We start from the raw sequence: 23400 nt of genomic DNA on the forward strand, positions 1-23400 counted from the left end.
GGAAATACTTTTTGGATTCATGCCTCTATCTATTATTGGAGCTAGCTACAGCATAACATTTATCTACACATATGTAATATGCGTACAACCATCGTTTGATTGCAAAACTTTCCCATTTGACTGGCAAGTGGATGCATGCCTTTCCAACATCTCAACAATCGCTCCCAATATCCAGCAGGTAATGGAGTACCTTGAAAACCATGAGCGTGATTGTTCTGGCAGCGGAGCAATGGCTAATGCAATGCAAAAAGGAATCGCAGCAGAATGGGATTTCTGCGCAGCCGCAAAATATCTCATGCAACGTGCGACTTTTCACAACATTGCAGATTGCCTGCCCATTCAAATTACTGCTCCAACATTCGAGGAACATTACTGTCCCTTCGAGGATATGAATTGGATTGCTTCGCTTTTCTCACACGATGACAGCAATAGCCTCTTGGAACATTACGCATCTCAAGCCGCAGAAGAACTTCTGGACTGGAATCTCCAAGAAACTCACACGGGTTTTTTTTTACATTTTCCTTTACATTTTTTATAATACACTTCAATCCTACTACTTTGATATAATAACTTTCTAAGTATACTCAGACATTTGAACTCTATCCTCATTATTGCCCCATACGTCTCCATTCTAACCAGGAATCGGTGATGTATGGCCTATACAAATACGCTATTTACTTCCAAAATTAACCTAAACCCGACACCCATTTAGGAACCACTTCTATTCTTTGCGCACACACCTGCCTGTTATTCACAAAGCCCATTCACACAATTTTACTCAAAGTCAGCCTCTGCTCAGAACCTCACGATAATAATGTAAAAAGATGACTTTTTTTATGAACTGGTTGGCACATTGTGGTAATCATAAACTACCTTTATTTTCATGATACAATTTATTTATTCATGTATAATAGCATTCTGTTAGTCACATAGAACTGTAACATATAATGTGCAATTCACTGATGCAGGAGCTTTGATTTGACTACAGCAGAAGCGGTTGGAGTTTGTTTAAGCTCGATGCCTTAGCTCCACACAAGAATGTTTTTTTGAAACAGCTGAAGACAATAATGTACGGGTAGACTACAAAGGTACCAAATGTGCTTCTCAGAAGCAAAATGTTTGTATTCATCCTCTAAGTTCCAATGTGGGTAGAACTAGTACAAATTCTGACATGCACCACATTGAATTTACTGTACAACAGATTGCTAACTATTCTACTGTTGATAATTTTCTGTTACAAAAAAGCACTGCTAAGGGACATAAAAAGTTTGATGACTACATTTTGCAATTTCTTTTTTCTTTCTTTTTTTTCTTTAATGATACATGTGGTAATCGTATCCTACCTTTATTTTCCTTATAGAATGGAGAGTCATTCAAGTGTAATAACTATTGTTTATTTCACATGCAACTGTAACATGTAATATACAATTCACCGATGCCGGAGCTTACGTTTGAATACAGCAGAAGTGGTTCAACTTTGCATCAGCTAGATACCTTAGCTCTTGCACCAGTGGGTCCAATTATGGCACTTAAATAAAGACACTTTATATGTAATTTTCAAACTCCATCTCTTTATTACATGCATAGAATAAACGCACACTAACACTACTTACACAGGTATGCTACAGTGGCCAGCATCACTTCACAGCAATAAAATCACCACTTACACTTACAGTTTAATCCCGAGTCTTCATACCGGTACCACTAAGTACTTTGCTTCCCAATCCCGCTATACTCTAAACGCATACTAACACCACCTGCACAGATATGCTACAGCGCCCACTATGCTACAGCGCCCAGAGCACATCACTTTACAGCACTCAGCTCACAGTTTAAGCGCACTGCTTCATCCCCAAGTTTAGCTGTACCTCACCTCTCCACTATCTCACTCTAGACAAAATAGCACTTTCACACGGGTAAGGGTAAATACTTCACTTCTGCCAGTATACTACAGAGCACTCGACTCACAGCTTAGGCACACGCTGGAGTGTACTGGCACCTCACCTCCGCACCATCTCACAGTGGGCAAAACAGCACTTTCACACCAGTAGGGGTAAATACTTCACTTCGGCCAGTATGCCACACCGCCCAGAGCCTGGTCTAGTTGGCCCACAGGGACCCCCAGTATTCAAGAGGAATTAGTTCCGCCTCTGCAAACACGCCAGGGGGCGCGTTTGCAGAGTGGTGCAGGGAGGGGGCAGGGCTTGAGGTGACAGATTGCAGAGGGGGAAGTAATTTCCCTTGAATTCTGGGGGTCCCTGGGGGCCAACTAGCTCACCAGGTACCTCCAGTAAGTACCACAGAGCTGCTTTGCAGAGTGTTGTAAAAAGGGGCGTGCCTCATTACACCTCTCTGCAATGCAGCTCCCTGGCGCATACTGGAAGTTCCTGGTGGGCTAGTTGGCCCCCAGGGACCCCCAGTATGCAAGGGGAATTAGATCCCCCTCTGCAAATGTGCAAGGGGGCTGCCTTGTAGGGACGTGTAAAGAGGCCACGCCCCTTTTTACACCTCTCTGCAAGGCAGCCCCCTGGTGCATACTGGAGGTTCCTGACCCCCTAGGCCTGCTCCGGAGGTCCCACGAGGACCCCCAAGCCCCCAATTATTTTTTTTAAATCCCAGGGATAAGCGCAGGGTACGCTGCCGATCCCCTAAACAAAAAATTAAGGCACCACTCTGCAAACACGCCCCTTGGCGTGTTTGCAGAGGGGGAACTAATTCCCCTTGAATACTGGGGGTCCCTGGGGGCCAAGTAGCCCACCAGGAACCTCCAGTATGTGCTAGGGGGCTGACTTGCAGAGACGTGTAAAGAGGCCACACCCCTTTTTATACCTCTCTGCAACGCAGCCCCCTGGCGCATACTGGTGGTTCCTGATGGGCTAGTTGGCCTCCAGGGACCCCCAGTATTCAAGGGGAATTAGTTCCCCCTTTGCAAAAGCACCAGCGGGCTGCCTTGCAGAGACGTGTAAAGAGGCCACACCCCTTTTTACACTTCTCTGCAAGGCAGCCCCCTGGCACATACTGGAAGTTCCTGACCCCCTAGGGGGCGCGTTTGCAGAGTGGTGCAATCCGTCACCTCAAGCCCTTCACCCTCCCTGCACCACTCTGCAATCGCGCCCCCTGGCGCGTTTGGAGAGGGGGAAGTAATTTCCCTTGAATACTGGGTGTCCTTGGGGCCAACTAGCTCACCAGGTACCTCCAGTAAGTACCATGGAGCTGCTTTGCAGAGTGTTGTAAAAAGGGGCGTGGCCTCATTACACCTCTCTGCAATGCAGCTCCCTGGTGCATACTGGAGGTTCCTGGTGGGCTAGTTGGCCCCCAGGCACCCCCAATATGCAAGTGGAATTAGTTCCACCTCTGTAAACACCCCAAGGGGCTGCGCTGCAGAGAGGTGTAAAAAGGGGCGGGCCTCATTACACCTCTGTGCAACGCAGCCCCTCTGGCGCATACTGGAGGTTCCTGGTGGGCTAGTTGGCCCCCAGGGACCCTCAGTATTCAAGGGGAATTAGTTCCCCCTCTGCAAACGCACCAGGGGGGCTGCCTTGCAGAGACCTGTAAAAAGGCCAGGCCCCTTTTTACACCTCCCTGCAAGGCAGCCCCCTGGCGCATACTGGAGGTTCCTGACCCCCTAGGCCTGCTCAAGGGGTCACACAAGGACCCCCAAGGCCCAAAATGTTTTCTTTTTTTTTTTAAATCCTGGGATACATGCAGGGTACGTGTACCCTGCCGATCCCAAAAAAAGCATAAAGGCACCACTCTGCAAATGCACCCCCTGGTGTGTTTGCAGAGGGGGAAGTAATTTCCCTTAAATACTGGGGATCCCTGGGGGCCAACTAGCTCACCAGGTACCTCCAGTAAGTGCCATGGAGCTGCTCTTCAGAGTGTTGTAAAAAGGGGCCCGGCCTCAATGCACCTCTCTGCAATGCATACAGGAGGTTCCTGGTGGGCTAGGTAGCCCCCAGGGACCCCCAGTATGCAAGGGGAATTAGTTCTCCCTCTGCAAACGCGCCAGGGTGCTGCGTTGCAGAGAGGTTTAATGAGGCCACGCCCCTTTTTACACCTCTCTGCAACGCAGCCCCCTGGCACATACTGGAGGTTCCTGGTGGGCTAGTTGGCCTCCAGGGACCCCCAATATGCAAGGAGACTTAATCTCCCAACTTAGAATGCGCTACGGAGTGCGTTTGCACAGTGGTGAAGGTAGGGGGCTACGCTTGAGGTGATATTTGTGCAAACATGCCCTGTGTCGCGTTTTAAGATGGGGAATTCATTCCTCTTCAATCAAGAGGTTCCCTAGGGGCCAACTAGTCCAACAGGTACCTCCATTAAGCACCACGGAGCTGCGTTGCAGCGTGTTGTAAAAAGGGGGCGTGCCCTCTGAACACCTCTCTGCAACACAGCTCCCTTGCGCATACTGGAGGTACCTGGTGGGCTAGTTGGCTCACAGGGGACCTCAGGATTGAAGAGGAATTAATTCCCCAATCTAAAACGCGCCACAGGGCGTGTTTGCACACATGTCACCTCAGGCCCCACCCCCTTCCTTCACTATTGAGCACAATACTCCTCTAAAATCAGCGGAACTACGAATTCCGATGTACTCACCTGTTATCACAAGAGACGTCAGTGCAGCATCTTTGAGCCCAGTACAGACCCTGAAAAGTAAATCTAAGCGTACTTACCAGTAACTTGTATTTCCTTCCATAGGAATCTATTGTGTGGTTTTCACCAGAGAAGTTTCAAAGTGTCTATTTTTGAAACGTACAAATATTCCTCTAAAATCAGCCGAACTACGAATTCCGATTTACTCACCTGTTATCAGGAGAGAAATCAGTGCTGCATCTTTCAGTCCACTACTGATCCTGAAAAGTAATTCTAATCGTAGTTACAGTAACTTGAATTTCCTTCCATAGGCTAACATTTTGACTGATTTCACTTTGAAATTTTTAAAAGTGTGGAGTTTTGGAACTTTAAAAAATTCCTCAAAAATCAGCCGAACTACGAATTCTGATTTACTCACCTGTTATCAGGAGAGACATCAGCGCTGCATATTTCAGCGCACTACTGATCATGAAAAGTAATTCTAATCGTAGTTACAGTAACTTTAATTTCCTTCCATAGGCTAACATTGACTGGTTTCACTTGGAAATTCTTCTAAGTGTGGAGTTTTGGAACCTAAAGAAATTCCTCAAAAATCAGTCGAACTACGAATTCCAATTTACTCACCTGTTATCAGGAGATACCTCAGTGCTGCATCTTTCAGCTCACTACTATTCCTGAAAAGTAAATTACTTACCAGTAACTTGAATTTCTTTCCATAGGATATCATTGCCTGCTATATAAAATATATATAAATTTAAAAAATATTACATAAAAAATATACATATTTCAATTTCAATATTTTTCAAAACATTTTTTTTCAATTTATATAAAAAATATGTAATGTAATTTAAAAAATAAAATATCTAAAAATAAATACTGCAAAACAATGTAGTAAACTAGTATAAAAAAATATAACAATTAATACATTTAGAAATTATCATTTACAAAACCTTTTAAATTCACTGAAAAAAACCATTGGTTTAAGCCACGTTATAGTTAAAAATTAGCATTTAAAAAACCTTAGAAATTCACTGAAAAAACCATAGGTTTCACACATGTTATAGTTAGGAATTAGCATTTAAAAAACCTTAGCAATTCACTGAAATAACTATAGGTTTCACACATGTTATAGTTAGCTGGACATTTCACTCATACAAAACCATTGAAATTCCCCTGTTATAGTTAGTTTAGTTAACTATAACTCACGGGCCCGCAATGCACTGCTGATGACGTCACATATTACATCACTCATGACATGGTCAGTGACAACACTCATGACATCACTGATCACATTTTGTATGAGTGAAACCTATAGTTTTTTCAGTGAATTTCTAAGGTTTTTTAAATGCTAATTTTGAACTATAATGTGTGTGAAACCTATGAATTTTTCAGTGAATATATATATATATATATATATATATATATATATATATATATATATATATATATATATATATATATATATATATATATACAAAAAATAAAATGATAAATATTAAATATGTTAAATAATAAAATTTATATCAAAAATGAAGTAAATTTAATATACATTTTAACAAATGTACCAAATACACTTATTTAAAAAAGTTAAACACACATACATAATAATTAATATACATATACATATTTACTTTGAAACAATTGGTAAACTATTGATTTTAATTTAATTTATAATTTTAAAATGATATAAAACTATATAAATAGATATATACAACACAAATTCATATATGTGCCAATAACATAAAATCTAATAAAAAAATACATTCTATTATAAATTAAAACATGAAACTATTTCAAAAACTTTACATTATCCACACCAGTGAGTGCAACAATAGGAAAAGTGTTGGATGGCGGAGAGGTAAAAATTACTATTTCCACTCCAGTGAGTGCAATAGTAGGGAAAGTATTGGACAGCGGAGGAGTAAAAATTACTATCCCCACTTCAGTGAATGCAACAGTAGAGAAAGTGTTGGATAGCAGAAAGGTACAAATTTCTATTCCCACTCCATTTATCAACAGTAGGGAAAGTGTTGGATAGCGGAGGGGTAAAAATTACTATTTCCACTCCAGTGAGTGAAACAGTTGGAAAAGTATTGGATAGTGGAGGGGCAAAAATTACTATTCCCACTCCAGTGAGTACAACAGTAGAGAAAGTGTTAGGTAGCAGAACAGTAAAAATTTCTATTCCCACTCCAGTGATCAACAGTAGGAAAAGTGTTGGATACCGGAGGAGTACAAATTACTATTCCCACTCCAGTGAGTGCAACAGGAGGGAAAGTCTTGAATAGTGGAAAGGTAAGAATTATTATTCCCACTCCAGTGAGTGCAACAGTAGGGAAAGTCTTGGAAAGCAGAGAGGTAAAAATTACTTTTCCAACTCCAGCGAGTGTAACAGTAAAAAAAGAGTTGGATAGCGGAAGGGGAAAAATTACTATTCCAACTCCAGTGAGTGCAACAGTAGGGAAAGTGTTGGAGAGTGGAGAGGTAAAAAGTACTATTTCCTCTCCGGGAAGTTTAACAGTAGGGAAAGTGTTGGAAAGCGGAGGGTAAAAATTACAATTCCCACTCCAGTGAGTGCAACAGTGGGGATTGTGTTGGATAGCTGAGGGGAAAAATTTACTATTCCCACTCCAGTGAGTGCAACAGTAGGTAAAGTGTTGAAAAGTGGAGGGGTAAAAATGCCTATTCCCACTCCATTGAGTGTAACAGTAGGTTAAATGTTGGATAACGGAGGGGTAATCTTTGTATTCCCACTCCAGGGAGTGCAACAGTAGGGAAAGTGTCAGATAGTGGTGGGACGAAATGTACTATTCCCACTCCAATAAGTGCAACAGTAGGGAAAGTGTCAGATAGTGGTGGGACGAAATGTACTATTCCCACTCCAATAAGTGCAACAGTAGGGAAAGTGTTGGGTAGCGGTAGGATACAAATTACTATTCCCACTTCAGTGAGCTCAACAGTAGGGAAAGTGTTGGATAGCGGAAGGGTAAACATTACTATTTCCACTCCATTGAGTGCAACAGTAGCCAGTGCTAAGTGCTTGTGCTCTTTACATAAAACATGGTAAGATTAACTTATAACCAGTTGGTATATTTAAATTATTTGTAAGTCCCTAGTGACGGGGCACTGTGCCCAGGGCCTGTATATTAAATGGCACCAATGGGCATGCAGCACTGATTATGCCACTTACTTCAGTAATACTTTAAACATGTCAGATGCCTTTCAGCCCGTGTGCCATTTCAACCTGGCAAAATAAACTTTGCGAGGCTGAAGCATTCCTTTCTTAATATGTATGTCACTCATGGGTTAGTCCCTGGACAGCCCAGAGGGAAGGCTGCAGTGTGCTTAAAAAGTGATACATCTACTTTTTAGTTTTACATGTCCTGGTAAGCAAAAACTGTTAAGTTCACTTTTCTCTACCACAGGGACTACCTCTTCGATAGGATAACATTGTAGTTACCTTATTTATTATTTAGAGGGTATCAGAGTGCATTACAGGAGGGGGAGGTAAGAGATAAGTAGGAGACAAAAGAAATAGTCACATATACGAACAAAGTACAAACAGAGAAGATGAACAGAGCAAGTCAACAATATAGTAATTATAATCAACATATGACTAATAATGAGTAAGATAAGAGCTTAAGGCAAAATATTGTTCATCAGATTTGTTTTCACTTCTTTTTTGAAGGAGGCAGTATATGGAATCAGGCAACTATCCAAAGGCAGAGAATTCCATATTTTCAGGGCGATACCAGAGAAGGCTCCGTTGCATGTTTTTCTTTTTGATGAAAAGCTGTGGCTTAAGTAGCAAAGAGCTAGTACTTTGCAATGATCTTTATCTCCCAGCTAGTTCTAGCTTTTGTGCCAAATGTTTAGGGCCATTGAAATGTAAGGTTTTATGAGTCATGCACACTATCTTTAGTTGTATTCTTCCCTCAAATGGGAGCCAGTTCAGGGATTTTAGGTCCGGGTAAATGTGAATATTTATTTTTGTTACGGTGATGAGTCTGGCAGCAGGGTTAAGGGAGGCCCTTAGAGTGGCCAACTTGTGTCTAGTCAGCCACATAGTGTAGTACTTCCGTAATCCACCTGGGCAAGACAAGACCTTGGACCGCAGAGTTAAGATGTACTGGGGGAGGGAGGATATTATTTCCTTAAAATGCTCACCTGATAATTTGCTCCTTTGGTGACAGTACTGGCAAGTAATGCATATTCAGGTATTTGTCTAGTTTAATTCCCAAGGATCTAGCAGAGTCTATAATGTGAAAAGAGCAGTTGAGAGCAGTTAGATGTTTCGTCCTTTGGGTCAATCTTGAGATTGTGGTCAGGAGAGGCAAATAGGAGGAAATTTGTTTTGCCAGTGTTGAGTTGGCAATGGTTGCCAGTGAGCCAATTCTGAGTATTTTGTAAAGTAGTGTTGAGGGACATGATGTCTTGTGGGGACAAGATTTTCAGATACAATCGGGTGACATCTGCATACATGTGATAATGAATGTTAGCAGATATCAAGCAGTCTGCTAGAGATTCCATGAATAAGTTGAAGAGAGTGGGTGAGAGTGTGGATCTCTGTGGGACCCCAAGGGTTACTGTGGTGGGCTTGGACAGGGATTTATTAACCTTGACTCTTTGGGTTCCATTGTGGAGGAATGAAGTAAACCAATGAAGGACAGATCCTGATAACCCCATCCTCCGTTCAAGTAGGTTCAGTAGAATGTATGATGGAATAATGCATACCATTAAATCCCATACAATTATAACTCTGTCATTATAATGCATGCATCATTAGTACGCATGCCTTTATGATGAAAAATGTTTCCATGCATATGCCTTTTGCACGCATGACTTTACAACGAGAATTCCATTGTACAGGCTTGCTTGCTAAAGGCATATGCTTGGTTTAAGTTTTGCAAGTTCGTGGGCTCCTTTCTCCGAGTGTCCTGTTTGCTTTCACAGTCTCGTTTTAGGTCTCACGCCTAGCGTTACAGTGCGCAGCATTGCTCATGCAGAGCGAGACCTTCTGTAAGAGGTTTTGCAAGCTGACCACACGCTCGTGTGTGTGGTTTTGCTTTTGCCGGCAGCCATTGGGTTTTGCGTGTTTTAAAAAAAAGGAAAAAGAAAAACACACACAATTGGGCAAAGACGGGCGCATGCCCCGCCTTTGCTTCGCCGATTCCCATCGGTGGCCAGCATGCGCAGCAGCATGCGTTTGCTTCGCTGCCGCGCTCCCTAGCCCTCGCTCCTCTGTGGTGCGAGCGCATGAAAGGGAGCACTTTGGAAAAACAACTGCTATTATTGCGCTATGTGTTCAAAACAGTTGTACACAGAGGGGTAATCAGGGACGAGATTTGTGAATTCATAAGGTATCAGACTAAATTCCTATCTATATGTCCGGGTGAGCAGTGACTGCTTGGGCCCTTCCTCTGAGCCCCATCTGGAGAGATGAATCGCCATCCTTCAGCTTGGGAGGATGGGCATGCCTCTCTTTTCCCCAGAGGTGCTAAAGAGCCGGGCTGATGGATTGCCGCGGCCTGTTATCCCTTTGCTCAGCTTTACTGCACACCTCCTGGTACTTACTAAATTTTACATCAAAACTGCGCAATGCCTGCCACCTTGTGCTTGGCAATGAAGGGGGTACCAAGTGCAGCATCCACCGCCCCCCCCCCAACACCCTGGGGTTTCACAACTGGCCCCCAAAGCAATACCCGACAGCTTTACATGACAGCATTGCCGCCATGGAAAGGCCTTTCCCACCAGGCATCATAATATGGATGGATAGGTTGAGCGATTGTTGCATGACAATTTCAAAAAGGTTTTTGGGTGGATTTCTAGTTAGGTCTAGCTGGACTCTAAAGAAGTTTGCTTTCAAGCTCTGATTCTTCTGCTGTTTGTGTTACTCACTGATCCTAAGTGTTTTAGGCGCTCCATGACGGCGAGGATCTCCAGGATCCTTCCTTTAGTCTCAGATTGTGTCTTTCGATATTCAGGTTGTCGTTAAATCAAGGTTTAGAGACTTTAGTGGATATGATTTTTAGTTGAAGGGCAACAATTGAGTCAAGGATTTTCAAAATGGAGGTATTGTAATGCTCTGTGAGGTCATTAACATCTACCATGTCCCTCTGAGAGAAAGAGAGTTGTTACAGAGGATAGATATATCATTAGTGTTTATGTTTAGAATACTTATTTTCCATTCTTTTGGTTTTTGTAGTTGAGTCCTCTTTGAGATCACAACCGCATTGATGAGGAAGGTCATATGGTAGTGGTTTGTCCAGTCACAGCGGATAATGGAGTCCTATTTGGTGTTGTCCAGTATTTGCATTGATAAGGTGTGAAATCTCACACGTTGTGAGATGGACTGTCGCAAATTTGGATCAACTTGAGGTCTGAAAGAAAGGATTTAAAGCTGTTCACTGCATGATCAATAAAGTCATCCCTGTGAAAGTTAAAATCTCCAAGGAAGATCTAGGTAACTTGAACATCATCATTGGTTGAGATGACTTCCTTAACTTGTTCATTGAAAGGCAGATTGGCTCCAAGAGGGTGGAAGACACACATGAGACTATTATGGCTAGCGATGTTGATGAAAAGATATTCGCAAGCGCATTTAATAAGCTGTAATTTCCAAATATGAGTAGGTAACCAGTTCATCTGTGGTGGTTTTTGAATTGTAATGAAAAAGTCTAACTTATGAGGCAGTCGGATTTTAAATTACAACTTTGAAAATGCTACTTTTATAAAGTTATATTAGAAAAAAGGGCAACCCAATAAACTCTTGTGGAGATGGTTATGAACTATTGTGTAGGGTAGTGGGCAAACACGGATTTAATTCTAAGAACACAATATTATATATGTTCAATTTTCAATTATCTGTCCCAACAGGTCACAGTAACGAATCAAAAATAAATTGATATTATCATAAAAGTAATGACCTCAACAGAAGAAAAGTAAATCAACTAAAGAGAAGAAAACAAGTGCATATTAGAGAGGAGTTCAGAAAAATATATTTGTTTTCAATAGATGATATTTCTTAAGGGTACAGATCATAAGGTTCCAAATTACCATTACTCTTGCAAAACACAATAGAGTGACTACACACATCAAAAATGAATGTCTACAAAGTTCACTCAAATTATTCTCAGGGTTTTTATACACAATGAATCAATGTGATGATGTAGATGCAGAAATTGTCATTGGATAGAGTAAGACTTAGCGTTTATGTTTCGGTCACAAGGTACAGAGTTCATAAGTCCATTCTCAGTTTAATCAAATTAAATGTAAACTGTAACAAGGACCCCATATGAATTCACAAAGAAAATAGACAATACTTACAGTCAGCAATCACAAATAATTTGTATGACTCTAAACCTTACAGGTTAAGTTATTCAGCATATGAATCATGTCTAGCAGACACAATCAATGTGTGCAGCATCTCCTGCTTGTAGTGAGAGTAAAAAGCTTTTAGAAAGTTGCTAATTTCCTGTCCTATCCATTTAGTGCCTGCAGCCTGTCTCTGGGTCACTTGGCTGGGTGTAGTTGGCAGTTGGACTTTGTGTATTCCACCTAGACAGTCATTCACAATAGAAAGCTTAGGCATGCCTGCATAGGCCATCACTGGCAGGATGGGAAGAGTGAGCTGGGCATAGTGTTCTTATATTTGAATGCCCTCTGTAGTCAGTCTGGAGACAGGGCATGGAAGGCAGGATGCCTAAGGACTGCAAAGGGAGTTTCTAGCCATTTCTCCCCCAACTCATTCCAGGGGAAGGATACCAGTTATAAATATTGGACCTCAGACACCATCTCTTCAGTACACTTTTGGACCTGTGAATACTATGCCAGGAAGGACTGCCTCTCTGCTGGACTGCTGCTCTGGAGGACTGGAAACCTGCTGCCTGCGTTGTCTTGCCTTGGTGAGGACTAGACTTGCATCTCTTGAACCCAGAGTGACTCCAAGGGCTAGTTACCTGTACTCCTGATCAAAAGCCTCAGGGTCACATCAGGCTTCAAACAACATTGACCCCAGCTCCTAGGGTCTGCCATTTGAATCTTGCCCTATGAATTGGTGCCACCTCAGTCCTGAACCCTTGGAAGCAGACCTGAAGGTGCGTCTGCCAAGCCCAGCTGTTGCCTTTATTGGAAAAGATGCCCTGCCCTGCAAAGCCTTGTCTCACAGCTGCCACCCTTATCAGAACCAACAGCAAGTAACGCAAAGCCCTGTCAGTGTGTCAAAACTGGTGCTTTGTACTATTTTGGGGTTTTTTGACCAAAATATTCAAAATTGAATATATACGGTTCTGCTAATTATTATTTTTTTGTCATTTTTGGTCTTGTTTTATTTATGAAACACTTATTTTAACTTGGTGTGGGATCCTTTTTGTGTGGTAGTATTCACTTTATTACTGTGTGAAGTGTTGCACAAACATTCTACCAACTGCTTCTGAGCTAAGCCTGACTGCTGTGTGCCAAGCAACCAGGGAGTTGAGCACATGATAATTCAGGGTTGGTTTGTGCCTCACTACAACAAGGATTGTGTTTGCTGTTTGACCAAGGCTCACACCCCAGTAAACCAACAGCCCAATCTCTTACACCACCCAACACCCCTACTTCTGCCCATAACCTTCACTCACACACACACTTTGTTTTAATGTCTTGGTTTCTTGTGATTGTTCATTGAATAAAAAATTGTGATACCAATGGCAGCCATTTTGCTGTGCCTATAAGGCAGGTTTCTAGAACACTTTTCCCGACTGACGTATTCACTGGCACTTTTCTTCTGTCTTTTCTTGATCCTTTGACCTCTGCTAGGTGGAAAGTGTACCACAAAGCCTTTCCAAGATGCATTGATGTGGATAATGTCAAGGAACTAGACTCAAATGTTAAATACTCCATTATCAAATCACTGAATTTTGCCTACACGCAGAAAACTTCGTAAGTACTGAGTGACATTATTTTTAATGTTTATTTGTTTTCTGAAAGATTACATAAATGTAGTACAGAGTTAACATTTCAGTATCAATATTCGCCAGACATACATAATTATTGCATAAGAAAGACTATATGTTGGTTAATCAAGTGAGGCATAGCACGTTCAGTAATTCGGTGGCAAGTGCCTCAATGAGTGTGCATAGGAGCACTTGTGATGCACAGATATGCAGAATTCACAAGGCGGGCCTTAATTTGATGCTTGTGCAATTCCTGATGTGGGTCTAAAGCAGGCATAATAGATATGGGTGAAGGGTGGGAGTGATATTATTGGCAATGGTAATCACAAGAAAGGTAGAAGGGTGAAGAGGAAGGACAATAAGAACAGGGGGAATAACTCTGCCCACCTCAAGTCCCTTAGTCCCACTCTGCACCCCCTTCTGGCTCTCAGTAAGTATGTAGCAGAATGCACAATGCCCTTAGGGCACACCAAATAGGACCTCAACTGCGTGACACCAAGTCCCTTGCACAGGTTTGGTATGCATTAGTTTGAGGCACTGGATCTGGTGTTTCTACCCCCTCTGTGGTGGTTGAGTGGTCGGAGTCTGGATGTCGTTCATTATGGAAATCCTGAGTATGGTGTCCCTGTTGGCAGCAATTGGGATCTTGGGGTGCCCCAGAGTGTCTTCGTTATGCAGCGCGTTGCTTTCCGTTTGAGCCCATACCAACAGGGATCGCCTCTATGCTAACGTGAGGGGAGGTTCAGATGACTTCCATCACCTGGTAATTAAGCTCTTGGCCATCAGTAGCCCTAAAGCAATAAATCAAGAAGTGAGCCTCTGCCCTTACTCCTGCGGGAGAGGCACAGGATACACAATCCCCATTTGTGTGTTACCGTTTGTCCTGTACATGTCAATAATTGGGTTGTTACATGCTGCCAATAGGTGGCAAGGGATGGGCATGATTGTCCACAGCATATAAAGAAGATCGGCGTCCAGTAAATGCCATCTGGGACAATGGGCATCAGCACAGTTGAAATATCTGTTCATATTTGCTGGAGTTCAGAATGATGTAATATTAGATGAGGCGGAAGCAAGCGTCCCTGGGGAGGTTTATCGGGCTTTCCAATATGGCAGCCCACTCTTGATGCGTGCACTGGCAGTTTAGGTCAGTGTCCCAGTGACACCTCAGGGACATGAGGATGCGCCACGTGGTGATGCAGGGAGTCTGCAAACTATTTTGTGCGGTGACTTCCAGTCCCCATTACATGCAGGCCTTGAACAATAAGGTGTGTTGGGGTTCCTTTGACATTTCTCTCCATGTCAATCCAAGTGCTGTTATCAATGAATTGTGTAAAAGGAACTGACCCAGCGGTAGTCCATCTTTCTCTAATGATGTGTCAAATTGTGCTTAGGTGCCCTCTTGGTAAAGGTCCCCTAGGGTGTGCAGGCCTGCCTCCAGCCAAGTAGAAATATTTGCTTGCGAGATGGCACCTCCATCCCTAGGCGTGCCCAGCAGGGGTAGTGCTGGCCGTCCCGGAGGATGGATCGTGTGAGCTATAGACTACAACGAAAACGTTTATATGCAACCTCCAGGAACAACGAGTCTGGCAGTTTCCCACACAAGCAGGGGTGAAAAAGTTGAATAATCAACAAAAGGGACATGTCTGGTGATAGCGCAGCAGTGTCTTGAAGCTGCAACACTGCTGCCCCTTTGACCAGCAATTGAATCTTTGAGGCAAGGTAATACTGCTCCATGTTTGGCACAGCAAGGCCATCTTGATCAGTGGGTAAGTATATTTTAGAGAGTGCCACCCTGCAATGGGACCCACTCGAAGGGAATTCTCTCATGGTGCTCTTGAAAGAACGAAAAAAGGAAGGTGAGATATGTGATTGCAGGTTAGTAAAGAAAGTAGTGTAGTGTAGTTCCTAGTTTCCCACTAGGCCCTGCGCATTGGAATAACATAAACAGTAGTATCGACGTGGAACTGCGGATATTCCAGGCCTCCACTGACTATGCTAAACTTAATTGGGTTGTGTTACCAACTAGCTCAGAGGTCACTGGAAACTTTCTTCTCTGCATAGGAAGTGATCAGCTTCCTTGGCACAGACAAGAAGGGATTCAGTTTTCCAACAACCGTGCAACATGACAACTTTGCTCCTCAGATCAAGAGTCGATCTCTAGGGTCGTGTGAAACAATAGACACAGATTTCACTCAGTCAGTCTAGTGCAGTTTACTTTCACAAGATGTAGAGAATAGAGAGACGGGCGTTTAGTCAATAAAGGGTTAACATTTGTTGAACAGTCTTTCTTCTCGTACAAGAGAAATGTATTGCCACAATTGCAATAACTGTTATTATGAAAAGTACGTACAGTAAGATAAGTATTGCGAAATAGAACTGTAAAAGCATTTATATGGTTTCTTAGCCATACAATGGTTTAAAAGTAATAAAACATATATACAGTCATATATACATTAGGCTAACATACTCAACTGGTGCTTCTAACTAAGCCTACCCCAGTGTGCCTGACCTAAGCCTAACACGTGAGAAGGGGAGTAAGTAAGTAGCTTAAGTTAAGTTGGTTTTGCCAAGGTTTGTTGCAAGAATTCTCGTCTAAGGGTTTAGTCAACACCATACCTCTGAATAGAATGATGGAGGATTGGTATCTCCTTCAGGGGTCTCTCTCGATATCCCAGTCACCCGCGAGGGTAAACTGGAAGCGCCGGGACTGGATTTCTCTGCACGAGAAAGGCAGCGGCTTCTCTCAGCGCGTCGAGGAAGGAGGGGTGACAGCGTCCGCGGGCAGCTGGGCTGGATGTCTTCGCAGAGGACGGCTGCACGGCTCCTCAAGCGTACTGAACCATAGTTCGCGCTGTAGCGGCGATAATGGTAATCAGTAGCTTCACCACCACAGGATAGCAGGCTGCAGCGACAGAGTGCTAGTTTTTACCAACACGGGGTCATGCAGGCAGCTGGCATCAGCAACAGGTTCGCTCATTGCTTAAGGCAACGTTGGTAATATTTATACCTGACAGGTGCCGGGTTTGACGCAAGTTTGCTGGACATAAGACGTCAATTAAAGATGTCACTAGGAAGTGACAGTTATCAGTTGCTCATTAGAGTTCCATTACTAATCAAAACATAGCAAGCGGGGATTTCCAGGTTTGCTAAGTTTTTATCTTGTTGAAGAACTCGGAGTGTTATCTAGGAATATCAGATAGTGACTGCTGCTCTGTCATTGCACTAATTGGTCGCAAAGGAAGTAGCAGAGAGTCATGCTGGAATGTGGCTCTGTTCGTGTGAGGCCAGAGATGACTTTTCAGAAAATCGCACTTGAACGGTTATGCCAATATAGGGAATAAATGGATTTATAGCCGAATAGGGGCATAAGGTCACAGTATCGATCAGGAACCTAGATAAGCACGCAACACCCACTCCACGTTTTCATGTCCATCAAAATTACTAAAACTAAGCAATAAGATGCATGTGTAACATTGCCCACCCCAAAATACATAAATGCATTCGAAATAGGCGTACTTGTAATACATGGAATTTAGGTACTGTACGTTTTTTTTTGAAGCATAGTAACCATTCAAAAGGTATTGCATATGAAATCAATGAACGATTATGCAAAAAGAATTACACATGAAGTATCTCTGACAGAAGAAATGCGAGATAAGTCATCACATAAAGATGCATTGTAATAACATGTGTGCTAGAGGCTGGTGTTATGTTGTTATGTCTCTAGATGTGTTTAGAAATAGAAGTGTGAAGCTTCTGTTCTCTAAGAATAGTTTTTACGTTAAGCAAAGAATTGTTCGTGCCAAAAAAAAGGGTCAATATTAAAAAAATTGTCCAATTCAAAGAAAATAGATTTCCAAAGCTCCTGGCAGTTTTTGTTGATCAAAACTGAAGGCCGAATTCAGAGTTCATGGGAACGCTGTGTGTCGGAAAGCTTCTCAAAAGTTATTGTTTCTCTATGGGTGAGAACATCGTATCAGACAGGCTCGCAAAGAATTGGTCTACAAAATCAGGTGATAGTTCAACCAAAGTAGATAGCGCTGTAACTTGGCAGGTGTGAGAATGATTGCTGTCATCGAAGGCAGGACCAGCAATGCTCACAGAACGTTGTACCTGGATGATGTTGCTTTTGTCACTCGCTCCACTGATACCACTTGACTGTAGTACAGGAGTCTCCACGAATGCCGTCATCAGGATTGGTAGCCGCTGGGGACAACACAATGCGTGAGCCGTTATTGGACTTAGCAAAGTATCGACGTCCATTGGTACTGCTGATGGAAGTGAAAGACAGATGTCCAACACGCATTCCTCGCCGCAAAGCATACACCGTAGCACAGGTAAAATGCAATTTTGCCATATCGGTCTGAATGAAAGGAACCAGGTCATGTTTAGATCTCTTAGCCTGGCCAATCCGAGGACGTTAGTTATCCTGTCCCTGTAGCGCATTGCTAGGATTGTCTCTTCCATTCCCATGGGAGCTATGTCTGAGCCGAGGCTTGCCATAACGTAGCAGGATGGTCAAAAATAGAATCCCTGCGATGAGTCCCAAAAATAGTGGAATACCACCAAAAATGGAGTGCACGAAATTAGGAAAGATTCCCAAAATTGCCTGGAAGGGTGTTAGCAGTCCCGTAAAGACTGTCTTAAATATGCCTGGGATGCTTGTTGCACTAGACATGTTAAGGAGTTGGCTGAACATTTCTACGAAATGCACGGGGCAATTTGTTGATAAAAGGTCATGGACTTCAGTAGCCGTCCTTGCGACTAGAAGATCATACGTCTCTTTAGATGACGTTATAGGCACTGTTGTCTGTAAAAGCACAGATTTCATTTTGCTTAATGTATCAATTCGTATAGAATAGAGATTCAGACGAGGCCAGAGGGGAGTCACTATGTCTGGAGGCCCGCTCGGAAACAATGCTTGCATACAACATTTGACCATGGACGTTACTTGTACTAGATAACTTTTCCCTGGCGCGAGGCCACAGCACCTGTGATCCGTTCTAAGAATGTAACTCCCGTTTGCGAGTTGCATAAAGAAGGGCTCTATCTGAGTTGCAGGTGTGACTAGCTGGTGGCATGAGAGGTTGTTTGAATTTCCATCACATGCTCCGTGTAAATTAATACCCTGACCCAAAAGTATACCGCTTAGTGAGTGTTTACAGTTGTCACCACTAAGAAATACATTTTTGTCGCTGTCACTATAGCAAGAATGAGTGTATGGTAATTTCCATTCGGATTTTACATATCCCTTACCCAATTGTTCATATTGGCCAGCAGGTATGTACTCAAGGCATTTATGAAATCGGAAAGTTGTTATCGGAATTGTGATAATTCCGTGTATTATCCATTCAATGACAGGACTCTCTGACATTGTCAATGATAATCTCTCGAGTTTTTCGATGCTCAAGATTGTATAGTCTGCTCCTTTCTGTGCCAAACTGATCTGTTTATCAGTAAGGTTAAAAATGGAAAATAATGACGTTGTGTTGATTAAACGCCAAGGCACATAGCCTGAACGAAGATTTTGCAGCGTCCAGCCTAATTCTATAATAGAGCGTAATTGAGATTGGCCATGTTGTAACATTAGCAAATCTCTGTCTATCACATCAAAGGCAGAGGATACAATATTGTCCAAAGAATATATTCTGGAAGACAGAGTCATTAACCCATTGTCTACCACAGAAAGTGATTTCTCCAAATTAATACGATCAATTTCTCGTATTTTTTCAGCAGTTTCAATTTGCTTTACTTTCCAAGCCTCGTTGTAAGCAGCATAGATACTGGTCGCTATGAAACGCTTTTGACGCTGTTTGCGTGGTCCAAGAATGAAATCGCGCAAATCAGCACCATCTTTTAATAAAGACAAGTGTTGCTTAATTTCAGCCAGTGTGGATGTGGTTAGCCATTCTAGGCAGAGTTTCCCTACACTGTATGTTGTTATAATTCCTGGATGTTGTCTCTGGGAATATCTAGGGTCTAATCTGGTCATTTGTAAACCCTGTGTTTTATTCAGGAACCTATCTTGACAGCTATTTGTGTCTGTAGGCCAGATTAACCACTTTTTCCAATCAGGATGTGTTCTGTTGAAATGTAAAATTTGTGACACGTCTAACTCAATATCTGTGGTTGCATTTTCAGGTATTGGCTTTGGTATAGACGGTTTTTTAAGGTCTTTGATCTTAGCTAGGCCAAGACAAGATGTTTGGTGTACAGTGTCATTTAAAAATAACATTTGTTCTGGTATCATGCAGGTTCTAAACAGTGCTTCTATGCCTTGCACCTGCCAATCTTTTGTACCCCAAATTGTTTTCGTTTCAATATTATTTTTCCAATAATCAAAACCAAATGTCATCATTTTGTCATAAAATGCTTCTGAATATATCAATTTAGAATTTGTCAGCATTGTTTTCATTCCTGTTTTATCTAACAGTTTGTAATAAAACGTTTCTGCATCACTGGTGTTAAACCCTGAGAAGTATTTGAATTTCTCAAAAAATGCTTTAGAACTGCTTTTAGGTGGTGTAGAACAATGTTCCCATTGATTATACATAAAAACATTTCTAGACTGTGCAGATTTATGCAAGTAATGATCCCCATAGTGGGTATAACAGAATAACTGCTCACAACTAGATGAACCTTGTAAATAATCATGATCTGTGAATCTAGCTGACATTACTAAATCAGACATCATGTCATTAATACTGTTAAAGTCCCAATCATCAGAGAATGTACTTGGTGTCACAAAGTCACTTAAGGAAACCTTTAGTTGATGAGGATACTTCAGGATTTCGACCGGACCATAGATCTCATAGTCTGTTTTCTCCCATACTACCCCACCAGGTATTGGAATTGCTGTGACATTTACTGTTGACAGTTCTCTTTTCTTCACATGGGATGATCTGTGTGGTTTCAAGACTAGGTTGATGTTCTGACTTGCTGTGTCCATTGTAATATATTTTCCTTCAATGAATTTTCCCAAACACAGTACCATGATGAGCCAAAGCAGGAGGAAAAATACACCTAGACCAAACCAGAACTCTAGCCAAGGGGAAATTAAGTAGATTTCCTTCAGTTGATGAAAGAGTTCCGTTGCTTTTTCTTTAAAAGACTTTTTTGTTTCTGGCATCACTTCGGGGTCGTTAAAATCTTCAGAGAAGTTGTCGAAGTTGATGAAATAACCAGAGGCAGTTCTGTCAATTGATGGGATTGTTTTTTCAATCTGTCTCTCGGTAGCACTTTCTGATGCCACATTAGTGTAGACTGGTGTTGTTTCTTGACGAACTGTTTCAATCTGTGTTTCAAGAGGCACGAGTTCCATGGCATTATTGCATAGTCCTTCATTGTGCACCGCAGGCTGATCGAATGTGATGAGTCTTTCAGTTTGAACCTCTTGGATTGTTGCAAGTTTGGGTATTCTGTTGTTTCTTGGGAGTCCACTGGGCCTACTGTTGATTATAGGCCACATGCTTGTGGTTTTACCAGATCGATAGACACGACTCTGTTCTCCTTTTTACCAGCAAGGGGCGGTAGCACAACTGATCTTGTTCCGGTGACTGCTAAGACAGGTACTGCTTTTCTGTAAGAAGGCCCAAATTCCTTCTTAACCGCGATCTTTTCTCTGACTAGATCCCCAATCTTTGGAATCCAGACAGGCCTTGCTGGGGCTGTTGCGGGTGGTGCCTCGTCAGTGGTATTTGGCTGTTGCTTTAACTTTATGTTGCTTAATGATTTTCTTGTTTCATTCAGTTCCTGTAAAACAGCCAAACGGTCTTTTACTTCAAACTGCTTTGTTTCTGCTTGTACCACTGACATCTGACTATCGAGGTCCTGAACGTTCATTCTAATTCCGAACAATAGTTCGTATGGGCTGAAACCTTTTAGAGAATTTCTTGGCATGTTGTTAAGACTAGTCTGGACACTTATTAAATGTTTGACCCACCCAGCGCCTGAACCTAATACCTTCGCTGTTATAGATTGCTTTATGTCACGGTTTTTTCTTTCTACCACACTATTCCCTTCGGGGTGCGACGGACAAGAATACCGCAACCCAATTCCCATGCTGGCCATGGCCTCCTTATAGGCTCGAGAGCTGAAAGCAGGACCCTGGTCAGAATGGAACGTGGTAATTGCGTATATGCCGATAAAGACTCGCAAATCTTTTATAACCGTTCTAGCGTCAGCCGAGCGCTGGGGACCTCATTTTTTAAGTGCTTATTGTCTTAATGGTGTACACTGGGACGCGCTTCTCTTCTTTGATTGCGCAGATAGACCGCCTTATGCTGTCTAGAAGGGATCCTGAAACTACCCTGGCCTGTTCATTTCTGCGATCTCGGTTGCAGTTTTCACAATTTTGAGCAAAACATTGAATATCTATACTCATTCCTGGCCACCAGTACTCTGATTGTAATTCTTTCAGAGAGGCTTTGATTGTTTGGTGTCTCAGACCCAACCCCATGTGTGCTTCCAGTAGGAGGAAGCCCCTCCTGCTCCTGTTTGGAATTACTCTGTCCCCCACTCCAGGGATTCGAGCAAAAGGAACGGAGTTTGCATCGATTATGTATGCATAATTGAGTGGATAGTTTACGGGTAGTGCTGCACAGTCGCCTTTTACGGTCGTTTTTACTGCCAGTATGGTTTCCCCGTCTATGTACTTATCTGTACGCTTTTTTGCGGCTACGGAAGCCGGGTTAGTTGCTTCCGCGGTGGCTGTATTAGCCAATGAATTCCCTGCAACGTGAACGCCATCACGTTGAAGACTCTGTGCGTGAATCACGTGAGTCTTTTGTAGTTCTTTACTTAAAAGAGCTACCTCGTTCCAGAGCAATTTATGCTTTATTGTGGCACCTGTGTCATCTTTGTAGTCGTTTTCAATCCAACTCTGCAGTTTATTGTTGTAAGAGTTGACGCAAAAATGAGAATCGCACACTATAAGTGTCGGGAATTCACGTTCTGCATTTTCGAGCGCCATCTTTAAAGATCTGATTTCAGTTCTTTGAACCGAACAGTTTCTTACAGATTCAGTTTTTGTTACTTTCGGTCTGAATTTACCGCACAGCCAACGACCTTTAATGATCGCACATGCTGCATTGTAGGATTTACTCTCTACATTAAAATGCTGTACAAAGCTATCTGTATAGATTATACAGGCGTATTGTGGGAGAGGCAGAATCTCGATTGGCAGAGGATATTCTTCTTCATATTCTAAATCATTCAGTTCTTCAAATTGCGGGGCGAAATAGTATTTCACGTCCTCCGCTCCTAGAGAATCTATGTACTGTATCCATTTCGGATCCAGTGACACTGTAGGCAGGTTTACTGGGCTGAATAGCGCCTCGAAGGCGGATTCCGCTGTAAGGATATTAATCCGTTTGCCGTGTGCTAGTTCTCGTTCATTTGCCAATGCGATTTGCACTGCGTTCACAGTTCTTTCTGTGCGACTGAATGTTTTTTCTGCTTGTGTGTACAAGTGAGATTTAATTGAAATTGGTACCTTTTCTCCCTCATTAGAGGTTAGGTATGTGAATCCGCATCTTCCTGGGATGACTCGGATTACAAGATCACGTGTGTTGTCACGTGTATCTAATTTTGTTTTTGCTAACATGTCTGTTTGCAGTGATCTCAAAATTTCTGTGTGTTTTTGAGTCCAATTGATTTGTTTTAAATCAGGTTTTATTAGTTCGTAGAGAGGTTTAACCCTCTCTGCGTAATTTAGTATGTAAGTTCTTCCGAAATTCAGAAAACCTAGAATGGATTGTAAATTCTTCAGCGTTTTTGGTGCTTGGAGTACAGCGCACTTCTCTAAGAAGTTGTCCGCTAGGCTTTTCCCTTCACTTGATAATTCGTACCCTAAGAACAGTACTGTCAG

General features: G+C 42.4%; 1 protein-coding gene across 1 annotated transcript in view; it reads left to right on the plus strand.

The window, feature by feature from the left end:
• The window catches only part of LOC147678115 (hydroperoxide isomerase ALOXE3-like), a 250228-nt gene that overhangs the window by 126165 nt on the left and 100663 nt on the right, over positions 1-23400 (plus strand). The window contains exon 4 of the mRNA XM_086945977.1: positions 13393-13515. Within this exon, the coding sequence (XP_086802103.1) occupies positions 13393-13515 (123 nt within the window). The remainder of the gene's footprint in view (positions 1-13392; positions 13516-23400) is intronic.

Source organism: Lissotriton vulgaris, chromosome 12, assembly GCF_964263255.1.
Source record: "Lissotriton vulgaris chromosome 12, aLisVul1.2, whole genome shotgun sequence".
NCBI classification, from domain to species: domain Eukaryota; kingdom Metazoa; phylum Chordata; class Amphibia; order Caudata; family Salamandridae; genus Lissotriton; species Lissotriton vulgaris.